Source organism: Phalangium opilio, unplaced genomic scaffold (genome assembly GCF_054372755.1).
Source record: "Phalangium opilio isolate 3A_F unplaced genomic scaffold, DU_Popi_V2 ptg000200l_1, whole genome shotgun sequence".
NCBI classification, from domain to species: Eukaryota; Metazoa; Arthropoda; class Arachnida; order Opiliones; family Phalangiidae; genus Phalangium; species Phalangium opilio.
Window position 1 is genome coordinate 728,391 of NW_028324213.1, and position 22,194 is coordinate 750,584.

Here is a 22,194-nt window from a genome sequence, read left to right on the forward strand (position 1 = left end):
AAAACATGAGCTCCTACAAATAAGTAAGGGGTGGTGAAGTTTCAAATGTATAATGAGTTCTGACCAAGAAACTCGGAAGTACGGAAGCGGAAATGACTGAATAGTGGCCACAAAAGAAATAAGGCATTTAGACATTAGGGGTTAAATGTACAAATTTACGCATCACACTCATTTTGTATCCGCTATTAAAAAAATTATATTTTCCTTTTGAAAAGATCGTTTGCTCTTTTTTTAACAGTCAGTAGAATTTTTCAAATATTAAATATTGTATCCTCAACACGTACTCCCTTTTAAATAATTAATTTCATGATAAAATGTTTTCCGAAAATCTAACTTTAAATCGTGTTATAAACAATAAAAACACAAACTTTTTTAACTAAGTTTTTGCCAACCCTGACAAGGACCCTTTCTTACACCTTCAAATTCTAAATTTTAGGAGCTCTTGATTTTCCTGTTTGACTTTGCAGTACATGTTCGTTGTACGTTGGTCTAGGGGTATGATACTCGCGCTGGTTGCGAGTGGTACCAGGTTAAATCCCGGAAGGTCGCGTCTTAGAGCTTCATATTATAAATTTAGGAGTATTTTTATTTTCGTGTTTTACTTCTCTATACGTTTCGTGGTTCGTTGGTCTAGGTGTATAATACTTGCTTTGGGTTCAAGTGGTCCCTGGTTCTAATTCCACACGGACAATTTCTTACACCTTGAAATTCTAAATTTATTCAATATTGAACGCTCAAAATAACTAATATCATAAAATAATTTCGGAAAATCTAATTTGTTCTTGAAAATGCGTAAATTTGTAGTTTTTTCAATCAATTTGGAGGGAATAAATCGACTAACTGTTAAATCACTTGATTGAATTCAATATTGATTAAGGATTAAATTAATATAAATAAAGAAAAATTGCAATATAGGGACTTCAGTCAATTGATAAACGTCACTCTTATCGTTTGTTTTTTCTGTCTTGGTCCAAAGCAAGACCTTTTTTTAAACAAGTAGGTTGTGAAAATAAGCGCCTTGCGCTAGCGGGAGTAGTGGCTTAAATGGAGACCGGCGATATAGACAATTAGATCTGGAAGAGTGATTTAAACATGTTTAAAACTAGTTTTTTTTGTGTTTTTTTACTGTTTTTTTCTACTTGTTTAAAAAACAGTTTAAAACAAAAAATCGTGTTTTAAACAATAAAAAACACAACTTTTGTTTTTTTTTAAAAAAACATAATTTTTGCCAACCCTGAGTCTTCTGACACGATATGTTTTATGAAAATAACTGGATGAGATGTAATTTTAAAACGTCCAAATTACACAAAACCACGTCGGGATGGCCGAGCGGTCTAAGGCTCCAGACTCAAAGGGCTTACCTTCCTTCGTTCACGATGTGAGTCTGTGTATTCTTCTCCTCGTTTGAGGGCGTGTGTTTAATCCCACTTCTGACACGATAAGTTTTATGAAAATAACTGGATGAGATGTAATTTTAAAACGTCCAAATTACACAAAACCACGTCGGGATGGCCGAGCGGTCTAGGCGCCTGACTCAAGGGGTTTAGCTTCCTTCGTTCACGATGTGAATCTGTGTCATCTGGTCCTCGTATGAGGGCGTGGGTTCGAATCCCACTTCTGACACGATATCTTTTATTAAAATAACTGGATGAGATGTAATTTTAAAACGTCCAAACTACACAAAACCACGTCAGGATGGCCGTGCGGTCCTAGGCTCCAGACACAAGGGGCTTAGCTTCCTTCGTTCACGATGTGAGTCTGTGTATTCTTGTCCTCGTTTGAGAGCGTGTGTTCGAATCCCACTTCTGACACGATAAGTTTTATGAAAATAACTGGATGAGATGTAATTTTAAAACTTCCAAATTACACAAAACCACGTCAGGATGGCAGAGCGGTCTAAGGCGACAGACACAAGGTTTCTTAGTTTCATTTCTTCACGATGTGAATATGTGTATTCTTTCCTCGTTTGAGGGCGTGTGTTTAATCCCACTTCTGACACGATATGTTTTATGAAAATAACTGGATGAGATGTAATTTTAAAACGTCCAAATTACACAAAACCACGTCGGGATGGCCGAGCGGTCTAAGGCGACAGACACTAGGTTTCTTAGTTTCATTTGTTCACGATGTGAATCTGTGTATTCTTTCCTCGTTTGAGGGCGTGTGTTTAATTCCACTTCTGACACGATATGTTTCATGAAAATAACTGGATGAGATGTAATTTTAAAACGTCCAAATTACACAAAACCACGTCGGGATGGCCGAGCGGTCTAAGGCTCCAGACTCAAAGGGCTTAGCTTCGTTCGTTCACGATGTGAGTCTGTGTATTCTTGTCCTCGTTTGAGAGCATGTGTTCGAAGCCCATTTCTGACACGATAAGTTTTATGAAAATAACTGGATGAGATGTAATTTTAAAACGTCCAAATTATTCAAAAGCACGTCAGGATGGCCGAGTGGTCTAAGGCGCAGACTCAAGGGGCTTAGCTTCCTTCGTTCATGATGTGAAACTGTGTTATCTGGTAATCGTATGAGGGCGTGGGTTAGAATCCCACTTCTGAAACGATATGTTTTATGAAAATAACTGGATGAGATGTAATTTTAAAACGTCCAAATTACACAAAACCACGTCGGGATGGCCGAGCGGTCTAAGGCTCCAGACTCAAAGGGCTTAGCTTCCTTCGTTCACGATGTGAGTCTGTGTATTCTTCTCCTCGTTTGAGGGCGTGTGTTTAATCCCACTTCTGACACGATAAGTTTTATGAAAATAACTGGATGAGATGTAATTTTAAAACGTCCAAATTACACAAAACCACGTCGGGATGGCCGAGCGGTCTAGGCGCCTGACTCAAGGGGTTTAGCTTCCTTCGTTCACGATGTGAATCTGTGTCATCTGGTCCTCGTATGAGGGCGTGGGTTCGAATCCCACTTCTGACACGATATCTTTTATTAAAATAACTGGATGAGATGTAATTTTAAAACGTCCAAATTACACAAAACCACGTCAGGATGGCCGTGCGGTCCTAGGCTCCAGACACAAGGGGCTTAGCTTCCTTCGTTCACGATGTGAGTCTGTGTATTCTTGTCCTCGTTTGAGAGCGTGTGTTCGAATCCCACTTCTGACACGATAAGTTTTATGAAAATAACTGGATGAGATGTAATTTTAAAACTTCCAAATTACACAAAACCACGTCAGGATGGCAGAGCGGTCTAAGGCGACAGACACAAGGTTTCTTAGTTTCATTTCTTCACGATGTGAATATGTGTATTCTTTCCTCGTTTGAGGGCGTGTGTTTAATCCCACTTCTGACAGGGTTGGCAAGTTTTAAACAACTTGTTTTAAACTTTGGTTTAAAACTTGTTTTAAACAGCCATGAAAAAAAACTTTAATTTGTTTAAAACGTTTTAAACAAAAAGTTTAAAACATGTTTTTTTTATGGAGAAAAATTTAGAATATTTTTAACTCTTTTTTTATTTGAAAATGAGCGAAAAGATTAAATAATAGAAATAATAAGCTCCAGTCAAAACCTTCCAATTATTCGACTGTTTCAAATGTGTGTTTAATTGTTTGGAGACCCTACCAGTTGTTTTATCCATTTCCAATCTGTATTGAAGACTGATATTCAAAAATATGATTAAGGATAACTTATTTTGTCATCTACTTAAAGCAAAGCAATAACATTTTTCCCATGTGGTTTCTCTACACTGTTGGTACATTTTACTGTTCTAAAAAGATTACGCGTAATCTATAAAGCCAGGCCTTTGACAGTGCTAAAATTAATACGCCTAATCCGATAACGGAAAACATGAGCTCCTACAAATAAGTAAGGGGTGGTGAAGTTTCAAATGTATAATGAGTTCTGACCAAGAAACTCGGAAGTACGGAAGCGGAAATGACTGAATAGTGGCCACAAAAGAAATAAGGCATTTAGACATTAGGGGTTAAATGTACAAATTTACGCATCACACTCATTTTGTATCCGCTATTAAAAAAATTATATTTTCCTTTTGAAAAGATCGTTTGCTCTTTTTTTAACAGTCAGTAGAATTTTTCAAATATTAAATATTGTATCCTCAACACGTACTCCCTTTTAAATAATTAATTTCATGATAAAATGTTTTCCGAAAATCTAACTTTAAATCGTGTTATAAACAATAAAAACACAAACTTTTTTAACTAAGTTTTTGCCAACCCTGACAAGGACCCTTTCTTACACCTTCAAATTCTAAATTTTAGGAGCTCTTGATTTTCCTGTTTGACTTTGCAGTACATGTTCGTTGTACGTTGGTCTAGGGGTATGATACTCGCGCTGGTTGCGAGTGGTACCAGGTTAAATCCCGGAAGGTCGCGTCTTAGAGCTTCATATTATAAATTTAGGAGTATTTTTATTTTCGTGTTTTACTTCTCTATACGTTTCGTGGTTCGTTGGTCTAGGTGTATAATACTTGCTTTGGGTTCAAGTGGTCCCTGGTTCTAATTCCACACGGACAATTTCTTACACCTTGAAATTCTAAATTTATTCAATATTGAACGCTCAAAATAACTAATATCATAAAATAATTTCGGAAAATCTAATTTGTTCTTGAAAATGCGTAAATTTGTAGTTTTTTCAATCAATTTGGAGGGAATAAATCGACTAACTGTTAAATCACTTGATTGAATTCAATATTGATTAAGGATTAAATTAATATAAATAAAGAAAAATTGCAATATCGGGACTTCAGTCAATTGATAAACGTCACTCTTATCGTTTGTTTTTTCTGTCTTGGTCCAAAGCAAGACCTTTTTTTAAACAAGTAGGTTGTGAAAATAAGCGCCTTGCGCTAGCGGGAGTAGTGGCTTAAATGGAGACCGGCGATATAGACAATTAGATCTGGAAGAGTGATTTAAACATGTTTAAAACTAGTTTTTTTTGTGTTTTTTTACTGTTTTTTTCTACTTGTTTAAAAAACAGTTTAAAACAAAAAATCGTGTTTTAAACAATAAAAAACACAACTTTTGTTTTTTTTTAAAAAAACATAATTTTTGCCAACCCTGAGTCTTCTGACACGATATGTTTTATGAAAATAACTGGATGAGATGTAATTTTAAAACGTCCAAATTACACAAAACCACGTCGGGATGGCCGAGCGGTCTAAGGCTCCAGACTCAAAGGGCTTACCTTCCTTCGTTCACGATGTGAGTCTGTGTATTCTTCTCCTCGTTTGAGGGCGTGTGTTTAATCCCACTTCTGACACGATAAGTTTTATGAAAATAACTGGATGAGATGTAATTTTAAAACGTCCAAATTACACAAAACCACGTCGGGATGGCCGAGCGGTCTAGGCGCCTGACTCAAGGGGTTTAGCTTCCTTCGTTCACGATGTGAATCTGTGTCATCTGGTCCTCGTATGAGGGCGTGGGTTCGAATCCCACTTCTGACACGATATCTTTTATTAAAATAACTGGATGAGATGTAATTTTAAAACGTCCAAACTACACAAAACCACGTCAGGATGGCCGTGCGGTCCTAGGCTCCAGACACAAGGGGCTTAGCTTCCTTCGTTCACGATGTGAGTCTGTGTATTCTTGTCCTCGTTTGAGAGCGTGTGTTCGAATCCCACTTCTGACACGATAAGTTTTATGAAAAAAACTGGATGAGATGTAATTTTAAAACTTCCAAATTACACAAAACCACGTCAGGATGGCAGAGCGGTCTAAGGCGACAGACACAAGGTTTCTTAGTTTCATTTCTTCACGATGTGAATATGTGTATTCTTTCCTCGTTTGAGGGCGTGTGTTTAATCCCACTTCTGACACGATATGTTTTATGAAAATAACTGGATGAGATGTAATTTTAAAACGTCCAAATTACACAAAACCACGTCGGGATGGCCGAGCGGTCTAAGGCTCCAGACTCAAAGGGCTTAGCTTCCTTCGTTCACGATGTGAGTCTGTGTATTCTTCTCCTCGTTTGAGGGCGTGTGTTTAATCCCACTTCTGACACGATAAGTTTTATGAAAATAACTGGATGAGATGTAATTTTAAAACGTCCAAATTACACAAAACCACGTCGGGATGGCCGAGCGGTCTAAGGCTCCACACTCAAAGGGCTTAGCTTCCTTCGTTCACGATGTGAGTCTGTGTATTCTTGTCCTCGTTTGAGAGCGTGTGTTCGAATCCCACTTCTGACACGATAAGTTTTATGAAAATAACTGGATGAGATGTAATTTTAAAACGTCCAAATTATTCGAAACCACGTCAGGATGGCCGAGTGAACTAAGGCGCAGACTCAAGGGGCTTAGCTTCCTTCGTTCATGATGTAAAACTGTGTTATCTGGTCCTCGTATGAGGGCTTGGGTTCGAATCCCACTTCTGACACGATATGTTTTATGAAAATAACTGGATGAGATGTAATTTTAAAACGTCCAAATTACACAAAAGCACGTCGGTATGTCCGAGCGGTCTAAGGCTCCAGACTCAAAGGGCTTAGCTTCCTTCGTTCACGATGTGAGTCTGTGTATTCTTGTCCTCGTTTGAGAGCGTGTGTTTAATCCCACTTCTGACACGATATGTTTTATGAAAATAACTGGATGAGATGTAATTTTAAAACGTCCAAATTATTCAAAACCACGTCAGGATGGCCGAGTGGTCTAAGGCGCAGACTCAAGGGGCTTAGCTTCCTTCGTTCATGATGTGAAACTGTGTTATCTGGTCCTCGTGTGAGGGCGTGGGTTAGAATCCCACTTCTGAAACGATATGTTTTATGAAAATAACTGGATGAGATGTAATTTTAAAACGTCCAAATTACACAAAACCACGTCGGGATGGCCGAGCGGTCTAAGGCGACAGACTCAAAGGGCTTAACTTCCTTCGTTCACGATGTGAGTCTGTGTATTCTTCTCCTCGTTTGAGGGCGTGTGTTCGAATCCCACTTCTGAAACGATATGTTTTATGAAAATAACTGGATGAGATGTAATTTTAAAACGTCCAAATTACACAAAACCACGTCGGGATGGCCGAGCGGTCTAAGGCTCCAGACTCAAAGGGCTTAGCTTCCTTCGTTCACGATGTGAGTCTGTGTATTCTTCTCCTCGTTTGAGGGCGTGTGTTCGAATCCCACTTCTGACACGATAATTTTGATGAAAATAACTGGATGAGATGTAATTTTAAAACGTCCAAATTACACAAAACCACGTCGGGATGGCCGAGCGGTCTAAGGCTCCAGACTCAAAGGGCTTAGCTTCCTTCGTTCACGATGTGAGTCTGTGTATTCTTGTCCTCGTTTGAGAGCGTGTGTTCGAATCCCACTTCTGACACGATAAGTTTTATGAAAATAACTGGATGAGATGTAATTTTAAAACGTCCAAATTATTCAAAACCACGTCAGGATGGCCGAGTGGTCTAAGGCGCAGACTCAAGGGGCTTAGCTTCCTTCGTTCATGATGTGAAACTGTGTTATCTGGTAATCGTATGAGGGCGTGGGTTAGAATCCCACTTCTGACACGATATGTTTTATGAAAATAACTGGATGAGATGTAATTTTAAAACGTCCAAATTACACAAAAGCACGTCGGTATGTCCGAGCGGTCTAAGGCTCCAGACTCAAAGGGCTTAGCTTCCTTCGTTCACGATGTGAGTCTGTGTATTCTTGTCCTCGTTTGAGAGCGTGTGTTTAATCCCACTTCTGACACGATATGTTTTATGAAAATAACTGGATGAGATGTAATTTTAAAACGTCCAAATTATTCAAAACCACGTCAGGATGGCCGAGTGGTCTAAGGCGCAGACTCAAGGGGCTTAGCTTCCTTCGTTCATGATGTGAAACTGTGTTATCTGGTCCTCGTGTGAGGGCGTGGGTTAGAATCCCACTTCTGAAACGATATGTTTTATGAAAATAACTGGATGAGATGTAATTTTAAAACGTCCAAATTACACAAAACCACGTCGGGATGGCCGAGCGGTCTAAGGCGACAGACTCAAAGGGCTTAACTTCCTTCGTTCACGATGTGAGTCTGTGTATTCTTCTCCTCGTTTGAGGGCGTGTGTTCGAATCCCACTTCTGAAACGATATGTTTTATGAAAATAACTGGATGAGATGTAATTTTAAAACGTCCAAATTACACAAAACCACGTCGGGATGGCCGAGCGGTCTAAGGCTCCAGACTCAAAGGGCTTAGCTTCCTTCGTTCACGATGTGAGTCTGTGTATTCTTCTCCTCGTTTGAGGGCGTGGGTTCGAATCCCACTTCTGACAGGATATGTTTTATGAAATTAACTGGGAGAGATGTAATTTATAAAACGTCCAAATTGCATAACACCACGTCAGGATGGCCGAGCGGTCTAAGACGCTAGACTCAAGGGACCTAATTTTCCTTCGTTCACGATGTGAATCTTTATTCTGGTCCTCGGATGAGGGCGTGGGTTCGAATCCCACTTCTGACATGATATGTTTTATGAAATTAACTGGAAGAGATGTAATTTATAAAACGTCCAAATTGCATAACACCACGTCAGGATGGCCGAGCGGTCTAAGGCCCCAGACTAAAGGGACTTAGTTTCCTTCTTTCACGATGTGAATCTGTGTTTTCTGGCCCTTGTATGAGGGCGTGGGTTCGAATCCCACTTCTGACATGATATGTTTTATGAAATTAATTGGGAGAGATGTAATTTATAAAACGTCCAAAATACATAAAACCATGTCAGGATGGCCGAGCGGTCTAAGGCGCAGAACTCAACGGTCTTAGTTTTCCATCGTTCACGATGTGAATCTTTATTCTGGTCCTCGTATGAGGGCGTGGGTTCTAATCCCACTTCTGACATGATATGTTTTATGAAAATAACTGGATGAGATGTAATTTTAAAACGTCCAAATTACACAAAACCACGTCGGGATGGCCGAGCGGTCTAAGGCTCCAGACTCAAAGGGCTTAGCTTCCTTCGTTCACGATGTGAGTCTGTGTATTCTTGTCCTCGTTTGAGAGCGTGTGTTCGAATCCCACTTCTGACACGATAAGTTTTATGAAAATAACTGGATGAGATGTAATTTTAAAACGTCCAAATTATTCAAAACCACGTCAGGATGGCCGAGTGGTCTAAGGCGCAGACTCAAGGGGCTTAGCTTCCTTCGTTCATGATGTGAAACTGTGTTATCTGGTAATCGTATGAGGGCGTGGGTTAGAATCCCACTTCTGACACGATATGTTTTATGAAAATAACTGGATGAGATGTAATTTTAAAACGTCCAAATTACACAAAAGCACGTCGGTATGTCCGAGCGGTCTAAGGCTCCAGACTCAAAGGGCTTAGCTTCCTTCGTTCACGATGTGAGTCTGTGTATTCTTGTCCTCGTTTGAGAGCGTGTGTTTAATCCCACTTCTGACACGATATGTTTTATGAAAATAACTGGATGAGATGTAATTTATAAAACGTCCAAATTACATAAAATTACGTCAGGATGGCCGGGCGGTCTAAGGCGCAGAACTCAAGGGTCTTAGTTTTCCTTCGTTCACGTTGTGAATCTGTGTATTCTGGTCCTCGTATGAGGGCGTGGGTTCGAATCCCACTTCTGACATGATATGTTTTATGAAATTAACTGGGAGAGATGTAATTTATAAAACGTCCAAATTACATAAAACCACGTCAGGATGGCCGGGCGGCCTAAGGCGCAGAACTCAAGGGTCTTAGTTTTCCTTCGTTCACGATGTAAATCTTTACTCTGGTCTTCGTATGAGGGCGTGGATTCGAATCTCTCTTCTGACACGATATATTTTATGAAATTAACTGAAAGAGATGTAATTTATAAAACGTCCAAATTGCATAACACCACGTCAGGATGGCCGAGCGGTCTAAGGCCCCAGACTAAAGGGACTTAGTTTCCTTCTTTCACGATGTGAATCTGTGCTTTCTGGTCCTTGTATGAGGGCGTGGGTTCGAATCCCACTTCTGACATGATATGTTTTATGAAATTAACTGGGAGAGATGTAATTTATAAAACGTCCAAATTACATAAAACCACGTCAGGATGGCCGGGCGGTCTAAGGCCCCAGACTAAAGGGACTTAAGGTTCTTTCAGACGATCCAACTTTTTGACTCAGCTTGATGGGTCAACTCGAGTTGAATCAAGTAGTTGGATGGTGTGAATAGACGCTGGATGAGTTGAGCCACCAGAAAGGTTGGCTAGGAAAAATTGGATCAGTGATCCAAATTTTGCTGACTCAACTTTTTAATTGCATTCTCCAGCCAATCAAAATGAATTACAAAAAAAGCCTTTTTCGCGGCTTATTTCGTAAGTGGCAAGGTAGGTGGCGCGTAAAAAGTTCCATTTGGCGGTAAAAGTTTAGTCGTGTGAATAGGAAGGATTTATTTCACTTTTCCCTTCAAAAGTTGGGCAAGTTGATACAACTTTTTGACCCATCGAGCTGAGTCAAAAAGTTGGATCGTCTGAAAGAGCCTTTAGTTTCCTTCTTTCACGATGTGAATCTGTGTTTTCTGGTCCTTGTATGAGGGCGTGGGTTCGAATCCCACTTCTGACATGATATGTTTTATGAAATTAACTGGGAGAGATGTAATTTATAAAACGTCCAAATTACATAAAACCACGTCAGGATGGCCGAGCGGTCTAAGGCGCATAACTCAAGGGACCTAATTTTCCTTCGTTAACGATGTGAATCTTTATTCTGGTCCTCGTATGAGGACGTGGGTTCGAATCCCTCTTCTGACACGATGTATTTTATGAAATTAACTGGAAGAGATGTAATTTATAAAACGTCCAAATTGCATAACATCACTTCAGGATGGCCGAGCGGTCTAAGGCGCAAGACTCAAGGGACTTAGTTTCCTTCTTTCACGATGTGAATCTGTGTATTCTGGTCCTCGTATGAGGGCGTGGGTTCGAATCCCACTTCTGACATGATATGTTTTATGAAATTAACTGGGAGAGATGTAATTTATAAAACGTCCAAATTACATAAAACCACGTCAGGATGGCCGGGCGGTCTAAGGCGCAGAACTCAAGGGTCTTAGTTTTCCTTCGTTCACGATGTAAATCTTTACTCTGGTCTTCGTATGAGGGCGTGGATTCGAATCCCTCTTCTGACACGATATATTTTATGAAATTAACTGAAAGAGATGTAATTTATAAAACGTCCAAATTGCATAACACCACGTCAGGATGGCCGAGCGGTCTAAGGCCCCAGACTAAAGGGACTTAGTTTCCTTCTTTCACGATGTGAATCTGTGTTTTCTGGTCCTTGTATGAGGGCGTGGGTTCGAATCCCACTTCTGACATGATATGTTTTATGAAATTAACTAGGAGAGATGTAATTTATAAAACGTCCAAATTACATAAAACCACGTCAGGATGGCCGGGCGGTCTAAGGCCCCAGACTAAAGGGACTTAAGGTTCTTTCAGACGATCCAACTTTTTGACTCAGCTTGATGGGTCAACTCGAGTTGAATCAAGTAGTTGGATGGTGTGAATAGACGCTGGATGAGTTGAGCCACCAGAAAGGTTGGTTAGGAAAAATTGGATCAGTGATCCAAATTTTGCTGACTCAACTTTTTAATTGCATTCTCCAGCCAATCAAAATGAATTACAAAAAAAGCCTTTTTCGCGGCTTATTTCGTAAGTGGCAAGGTAGGTGGCGCTTAAAAAGTTCCATTTGGCGGTAAAAGTTTAGTCGTGTGAATAGGAAGGATTTATTTCACTTTTCCCTTCAAAAGTTGGGCAAGTTGATACAACTTTTTGACCCATCGAGCTGAGTCAAAAAGTTGGATCGTCTGAAAGAGCCTTTAGTTTCCTTCTTTCACGATGTGAATCTGTGTTTTCTGGTCCTTGTATGAGGGCGTGGGTTCGAATCCCACTTCTGACATGATATGTTTTATGAAATTAACTGGGAGAGATGTAATTTATAAAACGTCCAAATTACATAAAACCACGTCAGGATGGCCGAGCGGTCTAAGGCGCATAACTCAAGGGACCTAATTTTCCTTCGTTAACGATGTGAATCTTTATTCTGGTCCTCGTATGAGGACGTGGGTTCGAATCCCTCTTCTGACATGATATGTTTTATGAAATTAACTGGGAGAGATGTAATTTATAAAACGTCCAAATTACATAAAACCACGTCAGGATGGCCGAGCGGTCTAAGGCGCAAGACTCAAGGGACTTAGTTTCCTTCTTTCACGATGTGAATCTGTGTATTCTGGTCCTCGTATGAGGGCGTGGGTTCAAATCCCACTTCTGACATGATATGTTTTATGAAATTAACTGGGAGAGATGTAATTTATAAAACGTCCAAATTACGTAAAACCACGTCAGGATGGCCGAGCGGTCTAAGGCGCAAGACTCAAGGGACATAGTTTCCTTCTTTCACGATGTGAATCTGTGTATTCTGGTCCTCGTATGAGGGCGTGGGTTCGAATCCCACTTCTGACATGATATGTTTTATGAAATTAACTGGGAGAGATGTAATTTATAAAACGTCCAAATTACATAAAACTACGTCAGGATGGCCGGGCGGTCTAAGGCGCAGAACTCAAGGGTCTTAGTTTTCCTTCGTTCACGTTGTGAATCTGTGTATTCTGGTCCTCGTATGAGGGCGTGGGTTCGAATCCCACTTCTGACATGATATGTTTTATGAAATTAACTGGGAGAGATGTAATTTATAAAACGTCCAAATTACATAAAACCACGTCAGGATGGCCGGGCGGTCTAAGGCGCAGAACTCAAGGGTCTTAGTTTTCCTTCGTTCACGATGTAAATCTTTACTCTGGTCTTCGTATGAGGGCGTGGATTCGAATCCCTCTTCTGACACGATATATTTTATGAAATTAACTGAAAGAGATGTAATTTATAAAACGTCCAAATTGCATAACACCACGTCAGGATGGCCGAGCGGTCTAAGGCCCCAGACTAAAGGGACTTAGTTTCCTTCTTTCACGATGTGAATCTGTGTTTTCTGGTCCTTGTATGAGGGCGTGGAACTAGGGTCTTCGTGCCGATACTGGCACAGGTACAGTGGAAGGCAGGGGAGGAGGAGGCGTTGAGGAGGAGGAGGCGCTGAGGTGGAGGAGTGAGAAACAAGATGGTGGATGAGAAAATGGTTAAGATGGAGAGAATCGTATAAGAAACTTTAAAGTGGGCGGTTAAGTCTTTTTGATTGACTCACCCCCAGGGTTGGCAAAAATTATGTTTTTTTAAAAAAAACAAAAGTTGTGTTTTTTATTGTTTAAAACACGATTTTTTGTTTTAAACTGTTTTTTAAACAAGTAGAAAAAAACAGTAAAAAAACACAAAAAAAACTAGTTTTAAACATGTTTAAATCACTCTTCCAGATCTAATTGTCTATATCGCCGGTCTCCATTTAAGCCACTACTCCCGCTAGCGCAAGGCGCTTATTTTCACAACCTACTTGTTTAAAAAAAGGTCTTGCTTTGGACCAAGACAGAAAAAACAAACGATAAGAGTGACGTTTATCAATTGACTGAAGTCCCGATATTGCAATTTTTCTTTATTTATATTAATTTAATCCTTAATCAATATTGAATTCAATCAAGTGATTTAACAGTTAGTCGATTTATATCCTCCAAATTGATTGAAAAAACTACAAATTTACGCATTTTCAAGAACAAATTAGATTTTCCGAAATTATTTTATGATATTAGTTATTTTGAGCGTTCAATATTGAATAAATTTAGAATTTCAAGGTGTAAGAAATTGTCCGTGTGGAATTAGAACCAGGGACCACTTGAACCCAAAGCAAGTATTATACACCTAGACCAACGAACCACGAAACGTATAGAGAAGTAAAACACGAAAATAAAAATACTCCTAAATTTATAATATGAAGCTCTAAGACGCGACCTTCCGGGATTTAACCTGGTACCACTCGCAACCAGCGCGAGTATCATACCCCTAGACCAACGTACAACGAACATGTACTGCAAAGTCAAACAGGAAAATCAAGAGCTCCTAAAATTTAGAATTTGAAGGTGTAAGAAAGGGTCCTTGTCAGGGTTGGCAAAAACTTAGTTAAAAAAGTTTGTGTTTTTATTGTTTATAACACGATTTAAAGTTAGATTTTCGGAAAACATTTTATCATGAAATTAATTATTTAAAAGGGAGTACGTGTTGAGGATACAATATTTAATATTTGAAAAATTCTACTGACTGTTAAAAAAAGAGCAAACGATCTTTTCAAAAGGAAAATATAATTTTTTTAATAGCGGATACAAAATGAGTGTGATGCGTAAATTTGTACATTTAACCCCTAATGTCTAAATGCCTTATTTCTTTTGTGGCCACTATTCAGTCATTTCCGCTTCCGTACTTCCGAGTTTCTTGGTCAGAACTCATTATACATTTGAAACTTCACCACCCCTTACTTATTTGTAGGAGCTCATGTTTTCCGTTATCGGATTAGGCGTATTAATTTTAGCACTGTCAAAGGCCTGGCTTTATAGATTACGCGTAATCTTTTTAGAACAGTAAAATGTACCAACAGTGTAGAGAAACCACATGGGAAAAATGTTATTGCTTTGCTTTAAGTAGATGACAAAATAAGTTATCCTTAATCATATTTTTGAATATCAGTCTTCAATACAGATTGGAAATGGATAAAACAACTGGTAGGGTCTCCAAACAATTAAACACACATTTGAAACAGTCGAATAATTGGAAGGTTTTGACTGGAGCTTATTATTTCTATTATTTAATCTTTTCGCTCATTTTCAAATAAAAAAAGAGTTAAAAATATTCTAAATTTTTCTCCATAAAAAAAACATGTTTTAAACTTTTTGTTTAAAACGTTTTAAACAAATTAAAGTTTTTTTTTCATGGCTGTTTAAAACAAGTTTTAAACCAAAGTTTAAAACAAGTTGTTTAAAACTTGCCAACCCTGCTCACCCCTCTATCGCATCTGCAAGGGGTGTTTTTGATTGACAGGTCAATGAAGCGTGTTCGATTCTCGGATGTAGAAGTACATACATTGGAGTATGAAGATAGGGTGAATTACGATTTAAGAAATAAACTGTATTTTAATATGTTAATTAGATTAAAATTTGAACCATTAATTTCGCCCGTATTAATCAAATGGTTAAGGGGGTATGAAACTCCAGATGACGTTGGGGGAACATAAAGAATCCCCGTAAAAACCCAGCTCTACCGATTATTCTAGATCATTCTAGAAAAATTAAAATTCCCCGTAAAACCCAAGTTAACGTTGTTTAAGGCCATGACGTAAAATGTACAGTCAAAGTTGTAGATTGTTCGAGAATAATCTTCCCGAAAAAGCCCACCATTAATGTACAGTCAAAGCTAGGATGATGATTTTATTAATAGTATAAATAGCCAGGACCCTGAGTTAAACCACCATCACAATCTCTCTAAAGTCCGACGAGGAAGGAAGGAAAAGCCACCAAGTACAATGTAAGTATAAATTTTTGTGGACTTGGTGTTTTTTAAAGTTAAAGTTTGGATGTAAAACTTAGTTTTTTCTACTTGACAGAATGTCTGCCGTAGTGCTATTTCCCCTATCAGATGAGAAAGTAATTGAGGTTACCCCGAAGTTAGACGTACGACTAGGGTTCAAAGACAGTTCTACGGGACTCATACTTCACCAGTCCGATTTCCACGAGCTATACGCTAGGAAGGATGAAATATTCAAGTTCTTCGAAACCGACGACGCTCCGGAGACATCATGGTTCTTTACCGGTTCTGAAACGAAGCGTGTGGAGTTGCGAACATATCGAGACCGTAAGATTATAGACATCAGGGAACTATACCCTGGAACAGGTGCTATGTACGGCATGTTCTTCCCAACAAAGAAGGGATTCGCCGTTGGACACTACCTTGCCAAGACGTTAATGGATACGTATAAAGACGTAGTCACTTTTCTTAACGAGGCGAGTCGAGTACGTGTGTTATTAAAAAATTGTATTGTAGAACAATTGAAATCAAACATCCGTAAATGTTGTTACGGATGTAGTATTGATCACCCCTCTCAAACTCAACACGATTGTTTGAATGGGTGGGAAATGCGTGTTTCAATGAACTTTGACACCGCGATAAGTAATTTTGATTATGTTGAAATTTATAAGATATTTACCCTAAGCACTTTTTTAAGTGACGAATTTTGTAAGTCTATGATTGGTCAAATCGTATGTAATGCCAAAGAATATTTGTGAATAAAAAACAACTTGATTCTGAAAAAGTGATTCATTCCTTAAAATGGACTTCAGCTTACAACACCCATTTAATGGTCTCATAGCCGGGGCGACACAATCGGGAAAATCATACTTTGTAGCTAACCTTATAAAGTATAAAGATATATGTATATCACCCCCTCCAGATAGGATAATATGGTGTTACACTGAATATCAACCGAAATTATTTAATTCGGTATTAGATCACACACCTTCTGTAGAATTTCACGAAGGTATATTAAATGTGAATATATTAGACCCCAATATCAAGAATTTTGTTATACTTGATGATTTACTTTGTGAAATATCTAATAACAAGGATGTAACTAATTTATTCATACGGGGTTCGCACCATAAAAACACCTCTGTTTTTATTTTGATGCAAAATTTATATTACCCCGGGAAGGAAATTAGAACATTAAATTTAAACGCCCACTACTTGATAATATTCAAATCTCCTCGAGATAAATCGGCTATATTTCATTTAGCCAAACAGATTTGTCCCACTAATAGTAAATACGTTATCGACGCGTTCCATCAGGCAATCGCTAGAGATTTTGGGTATTTATGGGTTGATTTAAAGCCAACGACGTCAGATGATCATAGACTACGGACGGGACTCATACCGGGCGAAGAAGCCGCAGTCTATATTCCAAAATGAAAAGAGTGCATACGCATCAACATTTCTTAAAGTATCTGACTACTTGTAATGCGTGTCAGAGAAAATACGCTATCAAACACGCTAGTAATGACTCTATCAAGGCCATAGTTGAATGTTGGATAAATGTCCTACGCGGTAACGTGAAGTTATCAGATGACCAGAAGAAGCGATTGAAGAAGCACTGTCTAATGTTACGGAAGTTATCTAAACAAAGCACTGTAGCAAAACGAAAAAAGATCCTTATTCAAAAAGGTGGTTTTTTACCTCTTTTGTTAGCACCCCTCTTATCACTTGTTAGCACTGCTGCTGGTGCAGCTATAAGCAGAGCAATTAAAAATGGCTAGAAAGATGATATTGGTACCTGAAGAGGTTTACCGCCGATTAAACTCGCAACCAAAAGTTGAACATAGTGAAAATTTGGATACGAAGACTGTTTTGGTAGACAACAAATTGAACCAGACGCAAAAGGTTAACATGTACAATCATTTACTAACGAGTGCTATTAACAAAAGAAAAAAGAAGAAACCTGTTAAACAACAGAAAAAGAAAGATTGGTATTCTGAAATAGCCATGACAATACCAGATTCACACCTCAAACCACCCATTGCCTTATACAAGTGGATTGATATCAACTCCAAGATTAACTGGTCTCCCAACGGGGAACTCATATACAGGGGGCAACCAATCGTCGGGTCGAATATTATGGATATTTTACACGAATCCGTTAAAGGTTATAAAAGTAAACCGAAACACACTGTCGTTGGAATAAATCAGTTTTACGAAATGTTAATAAAAGAAAATGTACCAAAAACTATCGTGAGAAACAAATTCCCATTTGGAGACTCTACGAGTGTTGTACCAAATACCTATCTCGATGTATCTAAAAGCGAATTACCGAAAATTGATTATTATCCCCCAACCCCGGATTCACACTACGGTAATGGTCTCCGCACCTGGATAAACTTGAAATAAAAAGAATATATATCAATATCACGTTTCATTTCTTTCACAAATTACTTACACGTTATCATGGAAGGATGTAACGACCCTTCTCCCACAGGGCTTCTAGCCTCCCTGTCCGTTTCATTTTTAAATAATCCCAAAGTTATTACGGCGTTTTTGATATTATTTCTTATTATAATTATCGAGTTATCTGATTTCGCTTATTGGTATACTCAAAAAACCTTAAACTGCACGACTAATGGATAAACTAGAAGAAATATACTTCAATGAAAAAGATCCGGGGAGCTTCGGAGGTGTTCAAGGACTATATAGGGCTGCGAGGGAAAAGGGGATTAACGTTTCCTTAAATGATGTTATTGAGTTCCTACAACGTCAAGATACGTACACGCTACACAAACCCGCGAGGCACAACTTCAGAAGGAACAAGACTATTGTGTACGGTATAGATGAACAATGGCAACTTGATCTGGCAGACATGCAAAACATTAAGCGTCATAATGACGGATATAGATTTCTACTGTGCTGTATTGACGTATTCAGTAAATTTGCTTTCGCCGTCGCTATTAAAGACAAGAAAGGACCTAAGATGGTTGCGGCGTTTAGATCCGTTTTAGAGTCTGGTAGAAAACCCAAGATTGTTCAGTCGGATCATGGGAATGAATTTCTAAATAAAGAACTGCAAAGTGAATTGAAACGTTTGGATATCAAGTTTTTCGCCACACACTCGGAAGTGAAATGCAGTATAGTTGAACGATTTAATCGAACCTTGAAGGAGCGAATGTACCGATATTTTACGCAAAACGACACCTACAAATACATTGACGTATTACCCGACTTATTGGAATCGTATAATAACAACTACCACAAATCAATTAAATGCAAACCCACTGAAGTGACAGAGGAAAATTCGAAAGAAATCTGGTTAAATTTGTACGGAAAAGTAAACTTTTCGCCGCCAGTTTCATACCCCTTTGAAATTGATGATTTAGTTAGAATTAGCAAAAATTAAAGAACGTTTGAAAAAGGGTATTTGGCCAATTATACCGAAGAACTATTCAAAGTAACAGAACGAATCCCGAGAGATCCACCGGTATATAAACTGAAGGATTTGAACTCCGAGCTCATTTCCGGTGTGTTCTACAAAGAGGAAATACAGAGAGTTGGCAAGGACCTAGAAAACTGTAAATTTAAAATTGAAAAAGTATTACGAAAACGTAAAAAACCTGACGGTACTAAAGAACTCCTCGTACGGTGGAGAGGGTATAGTTCCGAATTTGATTCCTGGGTGCAAGAAATCGACGTAAAATGAGTTTCTACATCACACTACCCTCTGACTCGTCAACGCAATATTTCAAAGGAAATACTATAAGCAAGTTCAGAACGTATCTACCAGAACCTATAATTCTAGAGGGATCTCACGAGGTTGATCTGGCTGAAATAAGCTATCCTAGAACTTGGAATAATGTAAAAAGGGAATGCGCAGTTCGCATTTGGGATAATTCGTTCGTAAGTGTTGCTTCGGATGCAATGGATGAATTCCCAGAAGAGGGGTCTGGTTTTGGTGAAAGTGGACAGACAATTAACGGAGTGAATGAAAACAGGGGTATATCAATAATTATACCTCCCGGATATTACGGTTCTGTAGAGGAATTACTCGAAATATTGTCAGCCGACGACGATGCTGGTGCTACTGAAAAAATAAAATCTAGGGTTGAGTTTTCATACAACAAACCAAATCGACGGGTGATGGTTGAGTTAAAAGGGACGAACCAACTTTATATCCCAAGCGAAATTGCCATTATATTAGGGTTCACGAGGAATTCCAAAAAAGACTTCACTGTGGTCGCCTCTATGACGGCCCCATTCAGTTGTGATATGGATGCTGGAATGCACTCCTTATTCGTATACTCTGATATAATTCAGTCTCGATCGGTAGGAGACTCTGACGTCCCTCTCTTAAGAATTATAAGTATCAACGGGAAAGATGGTGACACGGTGGAAAAAGAGTTTGCTAAACCCCATTACATGCCCATAGCGAAAAACAACTTCCAAACAATTGAAATAAACATTATGAGTGAAATGGGTAAACCGGTTAAGTTCGAACGTGGGAAAGTTCACGTCACTCTACATTTCAGGCCCAGAAGAACTTGGCACTTGTTATAAGAACTACGTTGAATTCAATCTCCGCCCCATTTATGACGTGATTGTCAAAGTGTAAGGATGTCTCCATATAATACGGGTCACGTTTCTGTTAAGGATTATGAGGACTATTATCTAAATCAAATTGGACATGGATCCATCCCAGTATATAGAGGTTTGGCCGTGCAACGTGGTTATGGCCTGGGGTCAATTATCTCCTCGGCGTTCAGATCGGCCATGCCATTACTTAAAAGGGGTGCCACGTTCCTAGGTCGAAAGTTTTTAAACACTGGCGCGAAAATTGCGACGGATTATACAAGCGGTGTACCCATTAAACAAGCATTGAGAACTAGGGGTAAAGAAGCGGGTAAGGAAACATTGAGAAGGGCCGCCGAAGAAGTGACCAAGCTAACTGGAAACGGACGTAAAAGGAAACGCAAAGTGTCACCCATCATCAGTTCTGTTCGAGCTAAGAAGAAGAGAAGGTCGTCATCTTTACACCCGGATATATTTTCATAATGTCGCTCGCACACCCAAACTCTATGAACAGCGTCAGCTCGGAACTAAATGTTTTTCACGTACCCTATACCCAAACTGGGATAGTAGGAAGTCAATGGGTGGAGTATAACTCTACCTCCAATGTGGATGAAAATCAGGCTATTATATTTCCCGTCACCGGGAACTCCGAGACATACATGGACTTGAAAAACACGCTCCTGCATTTACAAGTAAAAGTGGTTAAAGCTGATGGGTCTCTACCTAAAGCCGCTGTGTACGATGCGAATGGTGATATAACTACTCAGGCGGATAAAGTTGGACCCGAAAACCTATTACTCTCCAGTCTTTTTAGTGAACTACACGTATCGTTGAATGATAGATCAGTTACATCATGTCCTCAACAATACGCATACAAGAGCATGATTCAAACGCTATTGACATTTGGTGGTCCAGCGAAAAAGAGTTTTTTGACCGGGGCACTATTCTACAAAGATACGGCGGGACATTTTGACGACTTTTCCGAAAATGAAGGGTTTTTGAAACGGAGTGAATTCGCCCAAAATGGGGTTATAGACTTGGTTGGCGTCGTACACGCCGATATATGTCAGCAAAATCGCTTTATCCCCAATCTGGTCGATGTGAATTTTAAATTTATCAAAAGTCCCAACGAATTCTGCTTACATGCGGATGGAAATAAAGCGAAAGTTATATTTACCCACGCTTCGTTATTCATAAGAAGAGTTAAACTAACCCCCGAGATTATGATATCACACGCCAAAACCCTGGAATTGGCCACGATGAAATACCCCATAACACGTACGGAATGTAATACGTTTTCCATATCTCAAGGACGTAAAATAGCAGTCAAAGACAATTTATTTAGCGGTCAACAACCGAATAAAGTTGTAATTGGATTTGTAGACCAGAACGCGTTTTTGGGTGATTATAAAATGTCGCCTTTTAATTTTAAAAATGAAGCGGTGACTCAAATCACCTTATCCGTTGATGGGGTTAGCGTACCCCATAAACCCTTAAGCCCCAACTTTAAGGATAACCTATGTATGAGATCGTACGCCAATCTCTTTCTTCAAACCGGACAATGGAATATCGACGAGGGTAATTTCATTGACCGTGACGAGTTCGCCAATGGTAATGCTCTTTTCGTATTCGACTTGACCCCCGACCTGAATGGTAGTTCGACTGAAAGTTTCAATTTTATAAAGAACGGTAGTGTCCGATTGGAGTTAATATTTGCCGAAGCGCTACCGGCTACAATTGCCGTCGTTTACTATTCCGAATTCCAATCTTTGATTGAAATTGACAAAAACCGAGCCGTTTTATTCGATCAAAGCTCATAATGGACTCTCGATAACTTGAGAGAATATTAAGGCGCGATCCATACACTAGAAATTTGTTCCGGGGAATATTTCCGGCGGATAAACTACCACTAACTGTTAAAACGTTTCCATCGCTATTTATTGTGAACACTGATACGTCTAAAGGGGGAGGAGAACATTGGACGACTATATACATTTCGAGGAAAAAGAACACTGAATTCTTTGAAAGCTATGGAAATCCTCCGGATTTATTTAAATTTAATGATTTTGTAGAGCGAAACAGCCTAACTGTTACGTTTAATTCATGCCAACTACAGGGTGAATTAAGTCAAACTTGTGGCGGGTATTGCGTTTACTTTTCATTGTATAGATGTAGGGGAGTTAAAATGTTTGATATAATAAAACGATTTACTA

The 22,194-nt window shown here is 39.0% G+C and overlaps 2 protein-coding genes and 3 non-coding genes across 5 annotated transcripts; all 5 read left to right on the forward strand.

Annotated features, from left to right (window-relative positions):
- The first annotated feature begins 8,488 nt into the window (after nt 1-8,488).
- TRNAF-AAA (transfer RNA phenylalanine (anticodon AAA)) lies at nt 8,489-8,610 on the forward strand. The gene is made up of 2 exons: nt 8,489-8,526; nt 8,565-8,610. It is a non-coding gene; the product is annotated as a tRNA-Phe (tRNA).
- Nucleotides 8,611-9,805: 1,195 nt separating this feature from the next.
- On the forward strand, nt 9,806-9,927 carry TRNAF-AAA (transfer RNA phenylalanine (anticodon AAA)). Its single transcript has 2 exons — nt 9,806-9,843; nt 9,882-9,927. It is a non-coding gene; the product is annotated as a tRNA-Phe (tRNA).
- A 1,216-nt stretch (nt 9,928-11,143) lies between these two features.
- TRNAF-AAA (transfer RNA phenylalanine (anticodon AAA)) lies at nt 11,144-11,265 on the forward strand. The gene is made up of 2 exons: nt 11,144-11,181; nt 11,220-11,265. It is a non-coding gene; the product is annotated as a tRNA-Phe (tRNA).
- A 4,092-nt stretch (nt 11,266-15,357) lies between these two features.
- On the forward strand, nt 15,358-16,441 carry LOC149621767 (uncharacterized). The gene is made up of 2 exons (XM_089853652.1): nt 15,358-15,406; nt 15,486-16,441. The coding sequence occupies exon 2, from the start codon at nt 15,487-15,489 to the stop codon at nt 16,162-16,164; it is 678 nt and encodes a 225-aa protein (XP_089709778.1). The 5' UTR covers nt 15,358-15,406; nt 15,486; the 3' UTR covers nt 16,165-16,441.
- A 4,021-nt stretch (nt 16,442-20,462) lies between these two features.
- Nucleotides 20,463-21,800, forward strand: LOC149621768 (uncharacterized protein F54H12.2-like). The gene is made up of 2 exons (XM_089853627.1): nt 20,463-21,592; nt 21,667-21,800. The coding sequence occupies exons 1-2, from the start codon at nt 20,464-20,466 to the stop codon at nt 21,672-21,674; spliced, it is 1,137 nt and encodes a 378-aa protein (XP_089709753.1). The 5' UTR covers nt 20,463; the 3' UTR covers nt 21,675-21,800.
- The last annotated feature ends 394 nt before the right edge of the window (nt 21,801-22,194 follow it).